We start from the raw sequence: 17,574 nt of genomic DNA, 5'->3' as shown, positions 1-17,574 counted from the left end.
CTTGTCGTCTCTCTTTTACTGCACGCTTGTTCTTATTTCTCCTGTTGCTCGTCAGCTGGAGCAGCATCAACACCTAAATCTCGTTTTGTGCGAGCACCATCGTAGAATGTACTCCACAAGCTGGCCACGCCTTCAAAATCCTTTCCAACCAGAACTGAATCGGCGAGAGAACGATTGAGTGTTTCGAGGTTGTACACCACTGAGTCCATGGCCAAGGCGATTTCCTGCACCAATTGGTCACGTTGAGTCTCGAAGGATGTAGAAGAGTGAGATTGTTTTTCGGAAGAGGCCATTTTGGATGTGACAGAGTGTGTTTTGTGGAGTATTTGTGTTGGGAGACTGTATACATTGAAGAGTGTCAACAGTGTCAGTTCTTGAAGTTCCAAATAATAGTAATCAAGAAGAAGAAACGACTGGGCATGTCTGTGGTCGTTTGTTGTCTTGTTTTTGTTTTTGTTTTTTTTTTCTGAATTTGCTCGTTTAAAAAATTGGTCTGAGTTTTGTACAAAATGTAACAAATCGGGTGAAACGATTGATTCTGAAAATTTCACCTGAATTGAAAAAAAAGAGAAGGAATGAAAATATACAGTAAAACAACAAGAAAAAGAATGTACCATGTACTGTTTGTGACTCGAAAATATGTGTTGATACAAATTCTTAGGGTCAACAAAACCTGCCAGCATCAAAAATCTGTATTCACACAATTAGCTGAAAGTGCACTCAGACGACTTTCAAGCCCAGATTCGTCTCGAATCCTACATAGTCAAGTTTATCAAGTCTATGAAGAGCAACTGTGTCAGTCTAGACGGCGATACTCACGAAAGATGACTTAGAATTCGAACAAAAGACAACCTAGAACAACCCAAAAAAACCCTACATTCAATCTATTATCAGTGCCAGTATGGCAGTTACCCAATCCATCGTACCATAAAACGACAGATAAGCGCAATAGTAAAATTGAACCACACGTTCGTGAAGATTATTGGCCACAACTTAAAACTCGTGAACATTTTCCAGAGTTTCTCCCGATTATCGTTCCCCACATTGCCACCGTAAATCTCCCAATTGAGCTCGTAATTGAGTGCAATAGGAGAGTATTTCGGGTAGGAGGAAATGGGGCGTGCTCCTGCAGTTTGTGCTGAACTACAACATTACCGGCTAGAAGACCATACACGAGTTACCACAAATTTGTGTCACGAATTTGAAAAATGACATGTTTGTTTGATATCTGCATTTGCTTCTTTTGGAGTCAGTAATTTTTGAATCTAGATTTTTCAGATTATGGAATCTCGTTGTTGGAATCTCATATTAGTCTCGTAGTTATAGTAATTGGCAAAAAGCCTACGCACCATTATACCATGAACCATGTATTTATTTTCCTAGTTACCGGGCATTAAAGCCGAACTGAATTTTTTAGCCGTTGTAGCCCGCTACAACTTCTTTCCCAAACAAAAGGACACGGGACACGGAGTTCCCTTGGTACGTTTCATACTACAGCGACGCACATAGTCCTTCTTCTCATCGAATTTGGTGAACGACTGGGATTTATTGCTGCTGTTGGACGCGGACGACGTGCTGGACGACGCCAGACTGGTGGAGGACGTAGATTTCTTCTTGGATAGGAACGGCATTGTATCAAAGACAATACATTCTCTGGGGGTATATGTGGAAGGGAGAAGGAAAAGGGGACAAAAAGGGAACCGTCGAAAATACAGAGGAGAAGAAAATTTGGAGTTGTTTTTCTTTTGGGTGTTTGTGTTTGACTTGGGGCGTTTTTTCGCTTTCGTTATAGCACAATACAAATACAGACACTGAGGGATAAAATCACGACGTGGGAACGATTTCACTTGCGCAGAAGCAGCTAATGGCACGGCCAGAATATATAATACAGAAAACCAATACTCTAAAAAATTCGACCCGCTGGCGATATATATACCCGTAGCATGGTCAGAAATCCCTCACATCCTGATCGAGCCTGTCCTGCAGGAACGGGCGCCGAAGGTGGGCTACATACCTAATGTGCTGTATACCTAATAGTGTGGTCGGGGTAGGAGGGGCCTATGAGAGAGATGGGGCCAGAAATGAAGGGAAAAGAGGTGGAATAATTCGGAAAGTTGGAAAAATTGAATAGCTGCAAATTTCGCAATAGTTTGTACTTTTTTTTTTCGAAAAACATTTCTCGCGTACATCTATTTCCGATTGCCAGTTCGGGTTCCCGTCTTTAGGCTGCAGCTGCCGGTTTGCTGCGTTTGAGGTGCCGCATTGGGTCACAGCAATAGGCGCACTGCAGAGATGATGAGAGGTCGAAAAAAGCGATTTGAGGATGCAAAATAGTTTTGGTGAATTCCGGATTTCGCTCAATTTGTTGAAGACCAACCCCTGATAATTCTGTGGTACTTTTTTTTGTTTTTTCATGTAGCGTTCACCACTTAAATGCCATCTTTGTCTCTGCCACCAGTCACCTGCTGATCCATGGATGGTCAGGTCTGTAGACAGGTTACATAGTGGCTGCAAGTGCATACTGTGACTGCTCCCTCTAACGGAAATTGATCCCCAATCGGGTACAAACAAACAGTGTCATGATACATTTGTGTCTGTGACAGTTAAGCGAATGGAATTTTATCTGGTTTAGTGTGGGCGATGGAATCTTGTCGGCAGTGTTTTAGGGGTTTTTGGGTCAGGTGGTTTGGGTTCGGCAATACCGGCGATGCGATTAGTCTCTGATGGTGGTGCTGATTGGTGGTGGTGCTAGTCGGTGATACTAATTAGTGGCACTATTAGTGGTGTAACTATTAATGGTAGGTTAATCGAGAATTACAATTTTAGAATGTCTGATGATCAATAGTTGTCATTCATCATTTGTATTATCATTCATTATCATTGATCAGTGTCACCTGCTGTAACTATAATTACTCTGGATGGGGGCTACTTCTGTTCTTGGTCCGATAATCCCGTTGCTTTTGGCTATAAATATAGTGGAGCGGAGTTCCTGTGCTAGAGCTTCCCTAATTCCATGATCGAAACTGCCCCTGAGGAAATCGGAATATTAATGAGGCAAATATGGATATCATGGAGTGATCAATGTAATTTGTTAAGATTTGTTCCTACCTATTCGGGGTTAAGCGATGGTCAATTGAGTGTGCACTGAATGTACAATAGAAATGAAATGTTTGTATCATAAATGTGAAGTTTATAGACAATTTGTATAAAATTTGAGGTTAAGTTTGCTATGAAGCCTACATCGTTGACTGTCGTTCAATTTGAGAAGACTTGTTTTTAGCTTTTGCTGGCTTTGTCACCATCTCATAAACTGGAACATTGAACTTACTAAAGGAGATTGCCCTGTGAAACAATTATGCAAAAGGAAGCTGCGAGGTCATTACAGCAATCCACTGATGTTCTCCAAGAGAGTTATGTCTCGACAAAGAAAGGTGAAAGGTGTACCACTACACAACTATCTGTCAAGATGAGCCACTACGAATGATTTCTGAGTATTATTACTTTATTGATATTCCTTCTGATAAAATCATCAAATCGCCAACTTTGATTTGTGACGGTTTGAGACCACATGATATTGTTAGTCACGTTGAAGCCATCCCATACTGGTTGCTCCGAGTCAGCTAACAATATTGTCAACACCACAAAATCTGATCCGGGGCCTAAATCCGTTTTTCCTCCCTCTAGGTTCCAGTATAATGAATTCCGTGGATGACGTTGTGTTCTGTGATTGGTCGCTAGGCTTATGACGTACGATGGCAGACATGTGACTGCAAAAAACCAAAACGAATCACTTGGGTGCAGTCTTTTGCAGCCATTCTTCAGAGAGGATCTTCACCAATGATTAATTGCTAAAATGTAAGCATGAAGAGGTACATAGCCTTGATAATGTTGAGTTTATCTCCCAAACGAAGAGAATTCCAGGTAGACCACGAGATTGGGACTGAGACAAAATACCTTTAGTGATAGACTAGAAAGGTATATCGGCGCTGAAGCCGAGGTTTTTCCGGTGTCATAGAATTGGCTAATATTTTCTGAAAGATTTCAGGCAAACACTCAATCCCAGAATCATATCTAAGCCGTAATTCACCATCTAATGTCCGCTTTGAATCCAATGGCTTCTTCCAAACCACCACCTGCTATACTTGCATGTCTTCGAAATTTCCAAATTTGCAAACCAGATCGACTTTAGAGGTAGCTTATAAACTTGCCAGTGTTATCCGTTAAAGACGTACACTTATTCAACAATTGTAGTGTTCTGATCAGATTCCAGAGCATGTGCTGTTTTTCAGAATGAATTGTTAGACTGAAGAATTTGATAGACTACGTAAGCAACAGAATTGAGACACGAAGTAAATGATTGGACCGCCAGTTCCGTCCTTGAAAAACATAATGGAACTTGCCCACAACTACGTTAGGACTAGAGTGTCCATATATCAAAAACTGAATTTTCGATTTGATCAACGACAGATTTGTAGCGAACGGCAAGAAGTAGAGGTTGTGTTTGGGCTAGTACGATGTTTTCTACCAATCGTACAAGCACAAAACCCTCGTTCCCGGAATGTATTCAACAGCCCTCTTCAGAGTTCAGCAATTTACATGATTCTTATCTCCTAAAATTTCTTCGAAACTCTTCGGTAATGATGCACAACTAAATTTGGAAATCTACACCTCACCAGAGCACCATGGCAAATGTGCCATCACATCGCAAAAATAAATCGACGTTTTGTTTTTATTCTAACAGATAAACAATTGCAGATTGTTGTCCATATTTTGTCGGATGTCATTTCGGAACTCATTCTTTGACTCCCTAGAGGCAGCTCATCGGCCTTCTAAGTGCCCCCAAATTCGAATATTAGAAGCATTTTTGGAATGGAATTGACTCATTTCAATACTCAGTATTTTTCTTCTCTGTTGTAAATTCATCCGAACACCTTCTGCAGATTCGTTTTTACCCCACCATGTCTGAAAGAAAAGCCATCAACAAATACTATCCGCCAGACTATGATCCCGACAAAGTTCCAAAGAAAAAGAAAAACACCAACCCAAACATCAATCGGGTAAGGCTTATGCTTCCATTTTCGATGAAATGTCTCCTGTGCAACGAATATATTGCTGCACGTAGAAAGTTCAATGCCCGGAAGGAAATCACCGCAGAAAAGTACTTGGATGTGAAAATTATTAAATTCCACATCAAGTGCCCCCGCTGTAATGGCCAACTTGTGTTTCGCACCGACCCTAAGTCGAGTGGCTTCGAGCCAGTTTCTGGAGCTGTAAGGAACTACGTTTCGAAGGGAAAAGAGCACAAACCAGAGGAAACAGAGGATGAAATGCTTGAGAGATTGGAGAGACAAGAGCGCGAGAATCAGGAGTTTCAGCAACAAAAACAAAAGAGGAAAAATAACCCGTTCTGGCAGGCCCAGCTGTCATCGGGAACAATGGACTCGCTAGAAGAGAAATTATTGGAACAACAGAAGGAACAAGAAATGCACGACCATCTTACGTATCTACATGCAAAGGCAGCCAAATTTCAGGAGGCGGGAGGTGCCGATGCCGCCATTGAGAGAGCTCAGACGAAATTGACTGAGGATAGACAAGACATCGAAGAGCCCAAACCAAAGAAGCTCCGCCCCGAGCCAGTCAACAACAAAGCCATCCCCATGCCAACAGTTCTGAGAAAGATTCGGGTTAATTTGGCAAACTTGGGAAATTTGGCTCTGTTGAAGACTGCTGGCGAACCCAAAGTCAAGACGGAGATAGCACCACCAGCGGAAAATAATCAGGAAAATCAAGATTTAGCGCACGAACTTCCAAAATCTGAAGAGAAAATCGACAAAAACAATTCTATCGCAGACCAAAACCAATCCCCGCTATTGGCGACGCTCGGCGGTTACTCCTCCTCTGAAGATTGATCGATAACGTCTGCCAGCATTCTTGCGTCTTGCCTGCAGGACCCCGTGGAGTGGAGAGCCTGAAATTGCAACTGCAGCTTATCTGCCACAACAAATTGCAGTGCCATTGTTTTGTGATTTACCACCAGAATGATCTCCGTGGCCATATTCGCTGTAGCGACGGGTGCTGCTGTTGTTTCTGGCACGACATGGGCATGTATGCGACCTCGCCAGAATCTGCGTCTGGCTCCAATATCTCAATATAGTATCGTACAAAGTACGGGAACAAAGAAAAAAATGGAGGTTTTCGATCAACATGAACGCTCAGTGTGCAAGTTCGAACTGGTCACTCGACATGATGTTTTGCAGCACATTTACCGGATGTATGGCCGTCTTGGAGTGTCTAACTCGTCAAATGAAGTCGCTACTTTCTATCGAAATACAGTTGGAAAAGGCGGATACATCGAGTACTTCTACGAGGAGCTGGATGCGGGGTTTAGTCTTTTGCCAAAATTCTTTCGATTCCAGCAGGATAATAATACGCTCCGAAGTGAGCCGCTACGAATCTATATTCTGGCAAAATTACTGGGAAATATGTATGAAGTACACATAGATCAGGACGAGGCCAAATTAGTCTGGTGCTCAAAAACGCGAATTCTCTATAAACTCGATGGGCTGCCGAAACAACAAGTAGCTGCCATGAGCTCTACCCATGTTGTAGAGGAGGCTACGGAACAAATGAAATCAGCCAAGAAGAATGCAAACTCGAGACACGTGATCGCAACTCAGAACGACTTAATCAATCCATATCTAGCCGTGAGTGTGCTTCTTTACTTCATACTTCTAGAATCTGAACACTGAAGGGATTGTTCAATTTTGTGAATACCAATGCATGCTATACAAATGTGAAGTTGTTTAGAGTGACAACAGCTTGCGACTGCTCCGGAGGCGACACCGACTGGTGGTAGTCTGTCTTGATCTGCGCAAGTTTGTCCATCAAGAGTGAGATTGTCTTCTCGTCGGAGTCCTTGCAACACATAAGAGCTCCCCGCACATAGTCAAGAGAACAGTCGTAAAAGGTTCCAAGAATCTCTGTCTCCCACAACCCAGGAATATCTTCAAGATAATTGTTGCACGATGCTATCGTTATCAACAAGTCAAGCGCCGTGAGACTCTTGACAAGATAGGCTCTGTCTTTACCTGACAAAAGAGGACTCAAACCGTTAAAGAAGATGGAAATATCTCTATCCAATGCCACACTGAACATTTTGTGCTTTTTTGTAGCCTTTTTATCGAACCTCTTGCCGTCACCGTGAAGCACGTTTTGGTATCCGATCCTAAGATATTGTGCTGTTAATGTATCAATTAATACAGCGAATGTCAAACTGTAGAAGTCAAGCGAGGCATACCCCTTCAACTCACTCATATACTCCTTGACCGTGTCGACAATTCTTTCGGCCATGGGCTCATCTTTAGCCCTATCCGAGTCGTACCATCCAGAGGTGAAAACCCCAGAAAGCGCTGGCAAAAGATCATTGATGATGATTTCTGTGACCGAACGAATGACAAAGGCATTGAGATCCATACTGGGCACAACAGTGTCTTCGAAAGCCTGTTCGATTTTCTCCTGGTATGTGATATGGACCTTGGACTTATACTTGGGCAAAAAGCTCTCCTGGAGCTTGTCCGTGTTGATTTCGTAAGTGTTTCCTAATGCGGTAAGATATTCAATTAGACCAGGCTTAGAGATTTCGGCGAGCTCCTCTTCGGTCATATTTTCCAAGTCATATTCAGGCTGCGGCTTCGATTGCATTCTCAAGAACCGTTTTGTTTTCAGTTCTTTGATTAAACATGACTCGTTGTTGTAAATCGACATGTACTTGACCATTTCCTCCTCAACAAGCTCCATATATGCTGCCACCCGCTTGTTGTAGCATATGGACCAATTTTCGATAACACCGACCAACACTTTACCATAACCCGAATCTCCTGCAGCATCGGCTTGTTGCGTGAGCATGGAAAGCGTTGTTTTGAAATCAGGAAGCACATATACGTCGGTAATGACATCACCTGAGACCGGGTTATCATTTCCATCGAGATCCTCGAATGTTTGTCTATAGGAATACACATCTGGCGCAAGTCTGACTGTAAAGTCTATAGCCTCTTGTTTGATTAGGTTCTCGTTCCATTCTTGCATCTTCGACACAATGACAGTCATGTAATCACTCAAAACAGACTCCTTTAATTGCTCACCTAAGATTGACCTTTCTTCCTTCTTTGACTTCTTTGATCCACGTAAAGAGGAGATGAACGAGCTATAGTGTGCATCGTACGAGAGAATCACCATCAAGTCCTCCGCCGGTGGATTAGAATTAATGCACTGAATAGTGAAGTCATGCAAGAGATTAAAATAAGTTTTGTGGATGAAGTCTTCCACCAGCCATGATGATGGAAACAAGTCTGTCAAACTGCGTTCTACAAAGATGAGCTCGTCTTCCAACCAAGACAAGTTATCGTACACTTGCATCGGGTCTTCCTGGAAATGTTCGACACACTTTTTGAATGTGTCATTCAAACTCTCCTCAAGCATGTCATAGAAAAACTTGTGGTAATGGCGGGGCGTGGAGCGGAAATTGGAGTAGTTTGTCGTTGTGAGTTGGTCAGGTTTAAACAACCCTAAGCTTTTCGAAAGAAGAAGCTTAGCATCCTCAGTAGTCTCGTATTGGATCACACGCACTAATTTGACCACCATTTCACGATTACCCTCCTTGACAGCCTCGGTAATACTGATAATGGCTTCCTTCAAGAGATCGTCAAACTTACGTACTACCTGTCGAAGCGGCGCGGTGATTTTTTGCACAATGGATTGGGTATCATCAGAGAGTGATTCTGAGGACGCTTTCAAATAGTCTACAAAGTTTCTGGCCTGGGTGACATTGTAGTGAATACGATAGAGGTTCACTAGTTCGTAGCCAATATCATTACTCACATTATCAAATTCCTGGTCAATCATATTTCCAATATGCTCGGTGTACTGTCTAAAAGTGGCAATGTCCGTGTACAAGTTTTGTGTCTGCACCATTCGCTGAAATATCTCAGAGCTGTGCTTTAGTGTTTGATAATCCTTAACATTGGTTATAGAGTCATCATGAATGGCATTGATACGGTCCACATTTTCCTTTATGTTTGATAGCTTCTCTGCCGATGTCTTGAGCTTCTCCAAATTGGATATAATCAGCTGTATCTGCTGTTGGGTGGTTGTGTTAAGTTTGACATCTAGACTTGATTTCTCTTTAAGGAGCTGCTCGCGGAAACTGGCTACTTTCAGGAGGTCTTCTTCGACCTTGATGAAATTGGAAATACGAAGAAGCGCCTGGTCACTCATGCCTGGCTGGAATTGTGTGGAGCTTTGGTTCTGATAATTAATGTTTGTATGTAGCCTCTATATAGGAACACTGGGTAAAAACCAGAGGTTGAAGCTTTGTTCAATTAATTCAAAGTAAATGCTATTTGTATTATATATTTTAAGATCTCTACTTTTTTTGCTTTCACACCCAATTCCTCCTAATTTCTGAGATGGAGGAAACCAGGTTTTGATAAACTTACAATACAGAACACGATATAGTTTCAACCTCACATACATGTATGAATCTCACTTGAAGAGAAAATACAAATTGTTTCATCTTTTCTAGTTTCTCTTTTTCATTTCTTTATTGACTATATTTATTCACCAATACAATTGGAGCAAAGCAATTAATCACTCAATTGTAACCTCCTTTCTTCTGATACCTTTTGTTTCCCTGGTTACTATTGTATCCCGAATGCTCTTTATGCCCAGCATGAGTGCTGCTGCTTTGAGAACCGTGACTGCCGTGATTGTTATGTCCACCATGAGATCCGCCTCGGCCTTCATGACTGTGGCCCCCTTGTCCTCCGTTATGGTGCGATTCCAGCCCTTGAGAACCGCCAGAATACCCCATGTCACTACCAGTGTACGTAGGACTCATGTGACCATAGGTCCCACCCATCATCCCGCCGGGCACTATAAAACCGGGAGCCATGTATTGTGGATCAGACCCCGGTGGCATGTACATCATATGTGGCCCAGGTCTACCGCCAGCTCCAGCTTGGAACTGTTGGTAGAACATGGCTGCCTGCATTTGCTGTTGCTGAATTTGCGCCATTGAATGATGCATTGATGGTGACACGGGAAACTTACCGCCAGCAGCTGCTACCCCATTATAACCTCCAGGTGCAGCCATGTGTGGTCCAGAACCTGGTCCTCCCATCATTGGGTTACCCATATATGGAACGCCTGGATGGCCTGGAGCTGGCGACTGAGAAATGCATTGGTCTGTGATGACCTTTTCGTAAGACTCATCAACGGTAGAATCCCAAGTAGGAGGAGTGGTGAACATCTTGGGAAATGTGATAGGTGTTGATGAATCCTTTCTTGCCTCCTGCTCCCGAAGAATGGAAGCGTACATATTCACACCCTCTCTCAATCTGTTAAGCTTTTTCTTCTTTGACTCAGCGGTGGGCACCTTGTCTTGTGAGCCGAACACCTCGACAGCAGTCAAAGTGTGTGGCTTCTTATCACGTCCACCAAATGATCCGGGCTTCTGATTTTGCATCCTTGGAGATGTGACAGTTGAAGCCATGGACATCGATGGAGAAGCCTGAAGAGGACGTGAAGGAGTAAAAGCTGCTGCTTTGGGGTTAAGTTTGAATTGTTTCACTTCTTTAACACCATCGGTAGTAGAGGATTTACGGCTACTCTGTGCCTCTGGTTTGGCAGTCGTCTTACTTGGAACTTCTTTACCAGCAGCTTCTTTCGCCTCCTTTGACTGTTCTTGCTTCTTCAAGATCTGGTCTTGCTTACTCTTATCTTTTGCGAGTATAGGCAAGAGGTCATTTGGCATTTTGTGTGGCACTTTGAAGCTTGCCGAGAATTCCTTTAAGGAGTTGATCTCACTCTGAGCATTCAACCGGAATGTTTCCTGTGGGGCACTCGCAGGTTTCTTTTGAGAGTCTTTCTTACTAGTCTCCGCCACAGAAGCAACAGCCGCGGTCAGTCCAGTAGTACTAGCAGCAACAACAGGAGTCTTCTTAGTAGCAGAACTTGCGACAATGGCAGGATCATCATGATATTGCGCGGCCCGTTGTCCTGGAGTAGAGTATTTTCCATCTCCAGGAAGAGAGCGCTTGACATCTCCTGATCCTTCATTGGACAAGGAGCCAAGGCGAAGTGCTGCCATCAACTCGCTTCCTCTAGTATCGACTTTCGCGGGCTGTACATCGGCAAGAACACCGGAGTACTTATCTTCCTCGTCCATTCCGCTATCATCAGCAACGACAATACCACGTTCTTCCATGACATGATGGTCTTGAGTAGTCAGGCCTTCAATTTCGCGGGCAATTTTTTGGGCTCTTTGCAAGCGTTCATTATAGTCCGTTGCGGAAGTGTTGACTCTAGTGGTGTACAAATGCTCATCATAAGTAGATTCAACACCGAATTTTTCTTCGTTTACCTTGAATTGATCCCATGAGCCCGAATTGAACTGATTGTCCTCCAAAGTGAGTTCCTTGGTATCCTCGTCAGGTTGCCATTTTTGGAGTTCTCTTTCCTTGAATTTAAAACCAGCAGAAATGTCTCTGTCAGTTCTAAACTTTGCGGAATCTTGAGTATTAGTCTTTGTATCTTGCAACGACACTGCAGCCAACTTCTTTTCAATCTTGGGAACCACAGAAGTAGTAACAGCAGCAGAAGTCGAAATAGGAGCCTTTACGGTTTTGGAGGAAGAGGACGAAGAATCTGTGTTCACCCGCTTAGCAAGTTCAGAGTAAGATATAGTCTTGGATGCCGGTACTTGAGTATTCTTAGGAACAGTGGCTGGAGATGGAATCTTAGAAGAGGTAGAAGTGAAGGAATCTGCGGAAGACGAGGGAGAGGTTGATATAGAGGGAGAGTCGGCTTTCAAAGGCGCAGGACCAGGAGAATTCTTTTTCACCTCCTTTGCATCTTTATTGGAGGCCACAGCAGTTGCAACCTCTACATCAATCAAGTCCTTGGCTTGAATAACAAGGCGTTCGGGCAAATCATCATCAACATTACTTTTCTCATTGAGCAAAGACTTCAGTGCCAATTTGGGATGATCCAATACAATCAGCATGGCAGAGTTACCAGTTCCAGATATATCTGCTGTGACTAGAACACCCTTATATCTAGCACCGGAGGAAACGGTCGCAACCACCAAATTTCCACACGAGCTGGCAAGAAGGTCTGCAAGTGGTGCGAGAGATGCCGTAGCATTAGAATCAGTGGAGTTTGAAGAGGAAGCAGTCCCACTTTTGATCAGTTTCAGCGTGGTCCTTCTGTGGCCATTCAGAGCACCATGCTGGCTCGAAAGCAGAGCATAGTTCACAGGCGCATTTATTTTCTCGTTTCGGGATGTTTGGCTGCTCATGACAACTGTCAGCGACGAGAGAACGGACCTGCTTTTGGTACGTCTATATAGATACTACAGATCTGATCTAGGAAACACTTAACTCTAACAAAGAGCCAGATATGGAAACCAACAGCGACGAACAGAATACAAAAACAAACAAAATGACAAAGTCAAGTGCCTTTTATATGTTTTCTCCAGGATGAAATTCCACCAAATACCAGATACTCAATTGGTAGTGATTTGGAAGTGTAGATGAATCCGCCGGTCACGTGTCGAGCGTATCTATCACACTGATGAGAATGGATTGACCTCTGCCTTAGCAAAACTTCTGTTTGTGCGGCGAGTAGAACTGGAGCCGGTTCGTTACTGGTACTTTTGAGTGAGATGTTGGTGTGTGCACGTATACAGGTCCAGACTGAGACAAAACGGGGAAAGGAAGAAGGGAGAGAACAAGGATCAGGGAATTTGACAGAGTTAAAGAAAAAGTCATTAATTAAAAGAAATACAATTTGTGAATTTTTGAACGGGTTCGTACCTGTTGTTGGACTGGTCGGGATGAGTCTTAAGTGAGACATTGATACAGATTGGACTGTTTGAAATGCTTGATCGGCTGGGAATCATGCATTTCCGTCATTGATACGTAGATTTCTGCTCGAAAGCAAAGCAAATTTTAGTAATTTTTGTGGTTTCGTCTTCGTCTAGAGCTTCATGAATTTGCGTCTCCTATTGAGTCATCTGAAAAACAGAGATAGTCAGCAACATATTCCGTTTACACCAAGACCAATGTCAACATCAGAAACGCTGTCACCCCAGTATGTGAGCACAAATTCACGAATGAATTCCAAATCTTGCAGCGAGTACGGATCTAGCTCCATATCCACCACGTCTTGTAGAGTAAGTTCAAGCACCAACAGGCCATGCGCATCCGATTGTACATATTCTATCATTTCAGAGACAATTTCGTCGACAATATAAAACCACTTCTTGGTGAGTCTGTGAAACTGTCCCACAATTTCAGTTAGCCTGACCATCAGATTCTTCACGTCCTCCTCAATTGGACGCAGATTAGTCTCGGTCAAATCAATTGTCTCCGCTTCACGGTTCGTAGCGCCTGCGCTCGCGAACCACGCAAATGCCAGCCATACATACTCACGCCATGACATGGGAGAGGTGGCCTCGGCAAGCCACCATTGCGGCTCCCACAGAAGCTTCTCCTTGCTTTCCGCAAAATACCCGAGGCCTAAAGCCGATAGAATAGATGATGAGGTTTTGATGGAAGCCAGATCATCAGTGATCGCCGTGCCTCCTAAACTACCTTGAGGAAGTCTCAGATACAATTTGAGGAATTTCGAGTAATCATTATACGTAGACTTCATCAGAACATTTTGGGCGGCACTGCTGTTCATGTGACACGAGCTACAGTCACCAAGAGGCAACAGGAGTGCAATGTCATACACCATAGTCTGCATTTTCATAATCTCGTCTCCAGTGGTGGCTATGTAGCCAGGATACTCATTGTAAAAGTCCGAGGCAAGATCTGAGAGGCCTTTAGTGTATAATGGCTGCAGAAATTTGGACACAGTCTGAGTTGACATATCTAGATGAACATCTCTGGGGACTACACTAAGGAGAGAAATTATGTAAGCCAATGCGCCAGCAGTTCCCGGGTCACGAGTTGTGCTATAGTCGGACAATAGTTCATTTGAAGCCTGTGACGAGGAAGATCCGAAGATGAGAATTCGTTTTCGGAGAAGGGCAGCCTTGTAAAGAGGAAAAATCAAAGGACCCACTAAGGACAATACGGCAGGCAATTTGCTAAGCGGATGATTATCATATGATGGAGGTGTCTTTGGAACGCTCAAAGTGCTGCCCAGAAGCAGTTCAGCCAATCGAGGAAGAAGAGACAAGTCTTCATCGTTTAGGAAGTCGACTAATGTCGAATCTACAGCTGCAGTATACTCCCATCCAAGTGTCAGATATTGCAAGGGCGGCCAAAATTCGCCTTTGAGTGGTTCTACTAGCACTCCCAAAGAGTACATTTTCACAAGCAGCCGATCTGTTGCTGCAGCATTGTGGTTTGATTCTGGGTTCCGGTCAACTTGACGAAAGCGGGCAAATCCGTAATGGAGACGGCCTCTTATTTTATGAGTCAAGTAGACGGTGGTTGCCGAATATTCGTGAATGCCCGAGGGCAAAGCTGAAGCCTCGATTCCGGAGATTTCAGAGTCGTTGGCGAGACTAGACCAGACCAATTTATAGCCCAGTTTGACGTCGAATTGGGCCAAAAAGACACAAGCGACCTTGGGTGGCGACCCGAAATACGCTGATTCCGACAGTGTCGACGACATATATGTAATGAAGTGTTTTTGAAGAAGTAGTACAGTGGTTTGTCTGTGATTGTGGGGTGTATATAGATACATCAGAAAAGAAGATGTAGTGGGAGAAAAGGAAAAAAATAATTAATAATTCAGAAAAGAAGAAGAAAAACTTCTTATTCTACTGAATTTACAAATTTCAACGTCTATTTATAGGGACATTCTGTGAAGTCTCACTCTAGCATCTTAATTCTACTCAGTGTAACCATTACTACTTAGTAGTTCTACTAATTGGAGCAACTTTGTGGCGACGCGAGACATTGGCATTGCTGAAATAGAACAGTATTAGCCACGCTTGACTGAGAACTCTATATCTCGAATTTTGCAGTCTTTACGCTCTTCTGTAGCAACTGTAACCAATGAATCCTCAAGTAAGACAACTCTACAAGCAATTGCTCTACATGGCTAAGGACTACCCCGCCGAGTCTGGCGGATACCAGAAACTTGTAGCTCAATGTAAGTTGCAATTTCGGAAGACGCCAATTGAGACCACAGTACAGTTAGAACAGGCATTGGCCAAGGGAGATTACATCATCAAGGGTATGCTGGAACTATATCAATTTTTTTAGAACTTTACTAACCACAGAGCTTGAGGCATTATATTTTCTCCGTCGGTATCGTCATCTCAAACGAAGCTACGACTATTAGCAGTAAGAATGAGTAGAGGATAAAAGAGCACGATAAACCAAATGAAAGACGACAGAATGATCTGATTTCCAAATCAAAACCAAATTCACTCATGTATCCACGCATGCCATCCCGCTCGTTTTTCCTATCACCCACTAACACTTCTCTTCTTGCTGGACTTTCTCTTCTCCTTGCAGATGTCTTTCTCCTACACCCTCCAGTTCTCTATGACATTATGGATTACTATATGATGATGCTAACCGCGGATTCTCAACACAAAGTTGACGACAACGGCAACCAAAAGGAAAATACACAACATGGTGGGTCCAAAGCGGTCATCGTATGGACCCAGACCTCTCATTCTGATGGCCTTGGCTCTCCAGTGATAAGTAATCAAAGCATAGACCATTGTCAACATGGCGATGAATGTAAATAATCCCGAGCTGACTCTACCAATCTGGTCTCCGAAGTTCAACAAACCAACACCCAAGGATCCCAAAATGACGGTGAAGTTCAACCACGAAAGGAACGTTCTTTCGTTGGCAAAGAACACCTTTGGTTCAACCCTGGCGGGCAATGCAATTCTCTTGTTGTTGGACATATTGGAGATGGTTTAAGAGTAGGGATAGATGAGATAGTGAGAATTGAAGTGTAGATGAGAGATGGTTAATTGACGGCACGTGGGAGTGTATGGATACAGGACTAGCGAACCATCACTGACCCTGATAAATAAGACAACAAGGGTGTTTTTTTTTTTTTGAGATCGAGAGGATAGATTACGCTTTTCTTTTTCTTCTGTTTTTTTCTTTTTGCTTTTGTGCCTGTCGATTTGAACTTCTTTCACGTTCCTGTCTCGTCTCTATAGTGTTGGAAAAGGTTTATTAGGATAAGATCTTCCCGCTGCTGGCTGCAGGTTTATCGCGGCTGTATGCATGAGTGGCTGCAAAAAAAGTTCTCTGTCAACTGGAAAATGGCGTCTTGGAATGTTTAAGAATGAATTACAGGAAGTTAGGTATTGTTGCGTTCAGGTGCGAGGAGTTACTTTTTTGTCAGATTTATGCTTCCAATTGCGAAGAGAGCCAGGTGCTGCATTTGAAATAGGATATACTATGTGGCTAACTATTTGTCACCAGTACACGAGCTGAACAAGGAAGCCTAAACTGCAATAAAATTCGGCTACTCTTTGATGGATGCTTCTTTAAATTACACATGGACGCTTCTTTCATCAAGAACCAACAGGCTGTCACTACACTAGATCTCAAACTCGGCAGAGAATGAACATATTAATCAATGTAAAACTCGCCTCAACTTAATTCCCAATTGATAACAACCATTTCAACTACAATATCTGATTCATGAATCGTAATAATTAGCGCAACGTAAGCTGCCAATAAATAAAACCATCTAGACACGGACCCATGGCAAACGGATGGGTCTACCAGTAATGTACGAGTTCTGAGCAGAAGCAGTACCACAGAAAGCATTGTAGAATGCAATGAAAGCAGTGATAACTCCCAAAACTCCTCCGGTTCTTGTAAGTCCTACCTTATGGGTGAAGTCACCAGCAGTAAGGAAGATGAAGGTAAGTGTCAAGAAAAAGAACAAAGAAAAGAACGCAACAGTGGATTTGATGGTGCACAAAGTCAACATAAATGTGAAAAGTGTCCATCCCAACAAGAAAAATGATACAGCATTACCGAGTTGATCTTCGTGGCCAGTGTAAGCAGCCTTGATACCAAATGCTTTAATGTTGATAGCGGCGAATGCAAGCCAGAAAGAACCGTAAGAAGTCAATGCGCACATGGCAAAAGTGTTTCCAATCACACCCTCCCAAATACCGGCTGCGAATTGGGCAAAGCCACCATAGAAGACCGCTAAACCAACCACAACATTGGGCACAGTGATACCCATAGCTCTAGCATTAAACATAGACAACACAAATGTGGTCATGGCAAATCCACACAAACCTAAAGGTGATGGATTACCAAGTTGTCTGACTGGGTAAGGAGACAAACCAGGGTTCAAAGTACCACCAAAGGCCTCCATCAAGTCGTAACGATGATATTTTTTGTTGCCAATGTGAATGAACTCATTGTTCTCACCGGAAGTCATAATTTTGGAGACTGGGTCGGCGTGTTCATGTTCAGAGACAAGATCCTTGTCGCTAGTGCCTGCAGAGAGTGACATGATGAGTGTTTCAGATATTTAACCGCTGTGTTTCAGATATCCAGAGGA

At 43.2% G+C, this 17,574-nt stretch overlaps 9 protein-coding genes across 9 annotated transcripts; 2 read left to right on the top strand and 7 right to left on the bottom strand.

Moving 5' to 3' along the window:
* Positions 1-32: 32 nt before the first annotated feature.
* On the bottom strand, positions 33-683 carry PUMCH_004701 (uncharacterized protein; the record flags this gene model as incomplete). Its single annotated transcript, XM_063023628.1, has 1 exon — positions 33-683. One exon carries the CDS (start codon positions 681-683, stop codon positions 33-35), a length of 651 nt encoding a protein of 216 aa, XP_062879698.1.
* Positions 684-2,058: 1,375 nt separating this feature from the next.
* Positions 2,059-2,520, bottom strand: PUMCH_004700 (uncharacterized protein; the record flags this gene model as incomplete). The annotated part of the gene is made up of 1 exon (XM_063023627.1): positions 2,059-2,520. The coding sequence occupies one exon, from the start codon at positions 2,518-2,520 to the stop codon at positions 2,059-2,061; it is 462 nt and encodes a 153-aa protein (XP_062879697.1).
* A 2,438-nt stretch (positions 2,521-4,958) lies between these two features.
* On the top strand, positions 4,959-5,909 carry PUMCH_004699 (uncharacterized protein; the record flags this gene model as incomplete). Its single annotated transcript, XM_063023626.1, has 1 exon — positions 4,959-5,909. One exon carries the CDS (start codon positions 4,959-4,961, stop codon positions 5,907-5,909), a length of 951 nt encoding a protein of 316 aa, XP_062879696.1.
* A 129-nt stretch (positions 5,910-6,038) lies between these two features.
* Positions 6,039-6,749, top strand: PUMCH_004698 (uncharacterized protein; the record flags this gene model as incomplete). Its single annotated transcript, XM_063023625.1, has 1 exon — positions 6,039-6,749. One exon carries the CDS (start codon positions 6,039-6,041, stop codon positions 6,747-6,749), a length of 711 nt encoding a protein of 236 aa, XP_062879695.1.
* A 34-nt stretch (positions 6,750-6,783) lies between these two features.
* Positions 6,784-9,273, bottom strand: PUMCH_004697 (uncharacterized protein; the record flags this gene model as incomplete). Its single annotated transcript, XM_063023624.1, has 1 exon — positions 6,784-9,273. The coding sequence occupies one exon, from the start codon at positions 9,271-9,273 to the stop codon at positions 6,784-6,786; it is 2,490 nt and encodes an 829-aa protein (XP_062879694.1).
* A 376-nt stretch (positions 9,274-9,649) lies between these two features.
* On the bottom strand, positions 9,650-12,355 carry PUMCH_004696 (uncharacterized protein; the record flags this gene model as incomplete). The annotated part of the gene is made up of 1 exon (XM_063023623.1): positions 9,650-12,355. One exon carries the CDS (start codon positions 12,353-12,355, stop codon positions 9,650-9,652), a length of 2,706 nt encoding a protein of 901 aa, XP_062879693.1.
* A 734-nt stretch (positions 12,356-13,089) lies between these two features.
* On the bottom strand, positions 13,090-14,757 carry PUMCH_004695 (uncharacterized protein; the record flags this gene model as incomplete). The annotated part of the gene is made up of 1 exon (XM_063023622.1): positions 13,090-14,757. The coding sequence occupies one exon, from the start codon at positions 14,755-14,757 to the stop codon at positions 13,090-13,092; it is 1,668 nt and encodes a 555-aa protein (XP_062879692.1).
* Positions 14,758-15,595: 838 nt separating this feature from the next.
* On the bottom strand, positions 15,596-15,940 carry PUMCH_004694 (uncharacterized protein; the record flags this gene model as incomplete). The annotated part of the gene is made up of 1 exon (XM_063023621.1): positions 15,596-15,940. One exon carries the CDS (start codon positions 15,938-15,940, stop codon positions 15,596-15,598), a length of 345 nt encoding a protein of 114 aa, XP_062879691.1.
* An 803-nt stretch (positions 15,941-16,743) lies between these two features.
* On the bottom strand, positions 16,744-17,526 carry PUMCH_004693 (uncharacterized protein; the record flags this gene model as incomplete). The annotated part of the gene is made up of 1 exon (XM_063023620.1): positions 16,744-17,526. The coding sequence occupies one exon, from the start codon at positions 17,524-17,526 to the stop codon at positions 16,744-16,746; it is 783 nt and encodes a 260-aa protein (XP_062879690.1).
* Between the last annotated feature and the right edge of the window lie 48 nt (positions 17,527-17,574).

Source organism: Australozyma saopauloensis, chromosome 6 (assembly GCF_035610405.1).
Source record: "Australozyma saopauloensis chromosome 6, complete sequence".
In the NCBI taxonomy this organism is placed as follows: domain Eukaryota; kingdom Fungi; phylum Ascomycota; class Pichiomycetes; order Serinales; family Metschnikowiaceae; genus Australozyma; species Australozyma saopauloensis.
This window is presented reverse-complemented; position numbering and strand designations above follow the sequence as displayed.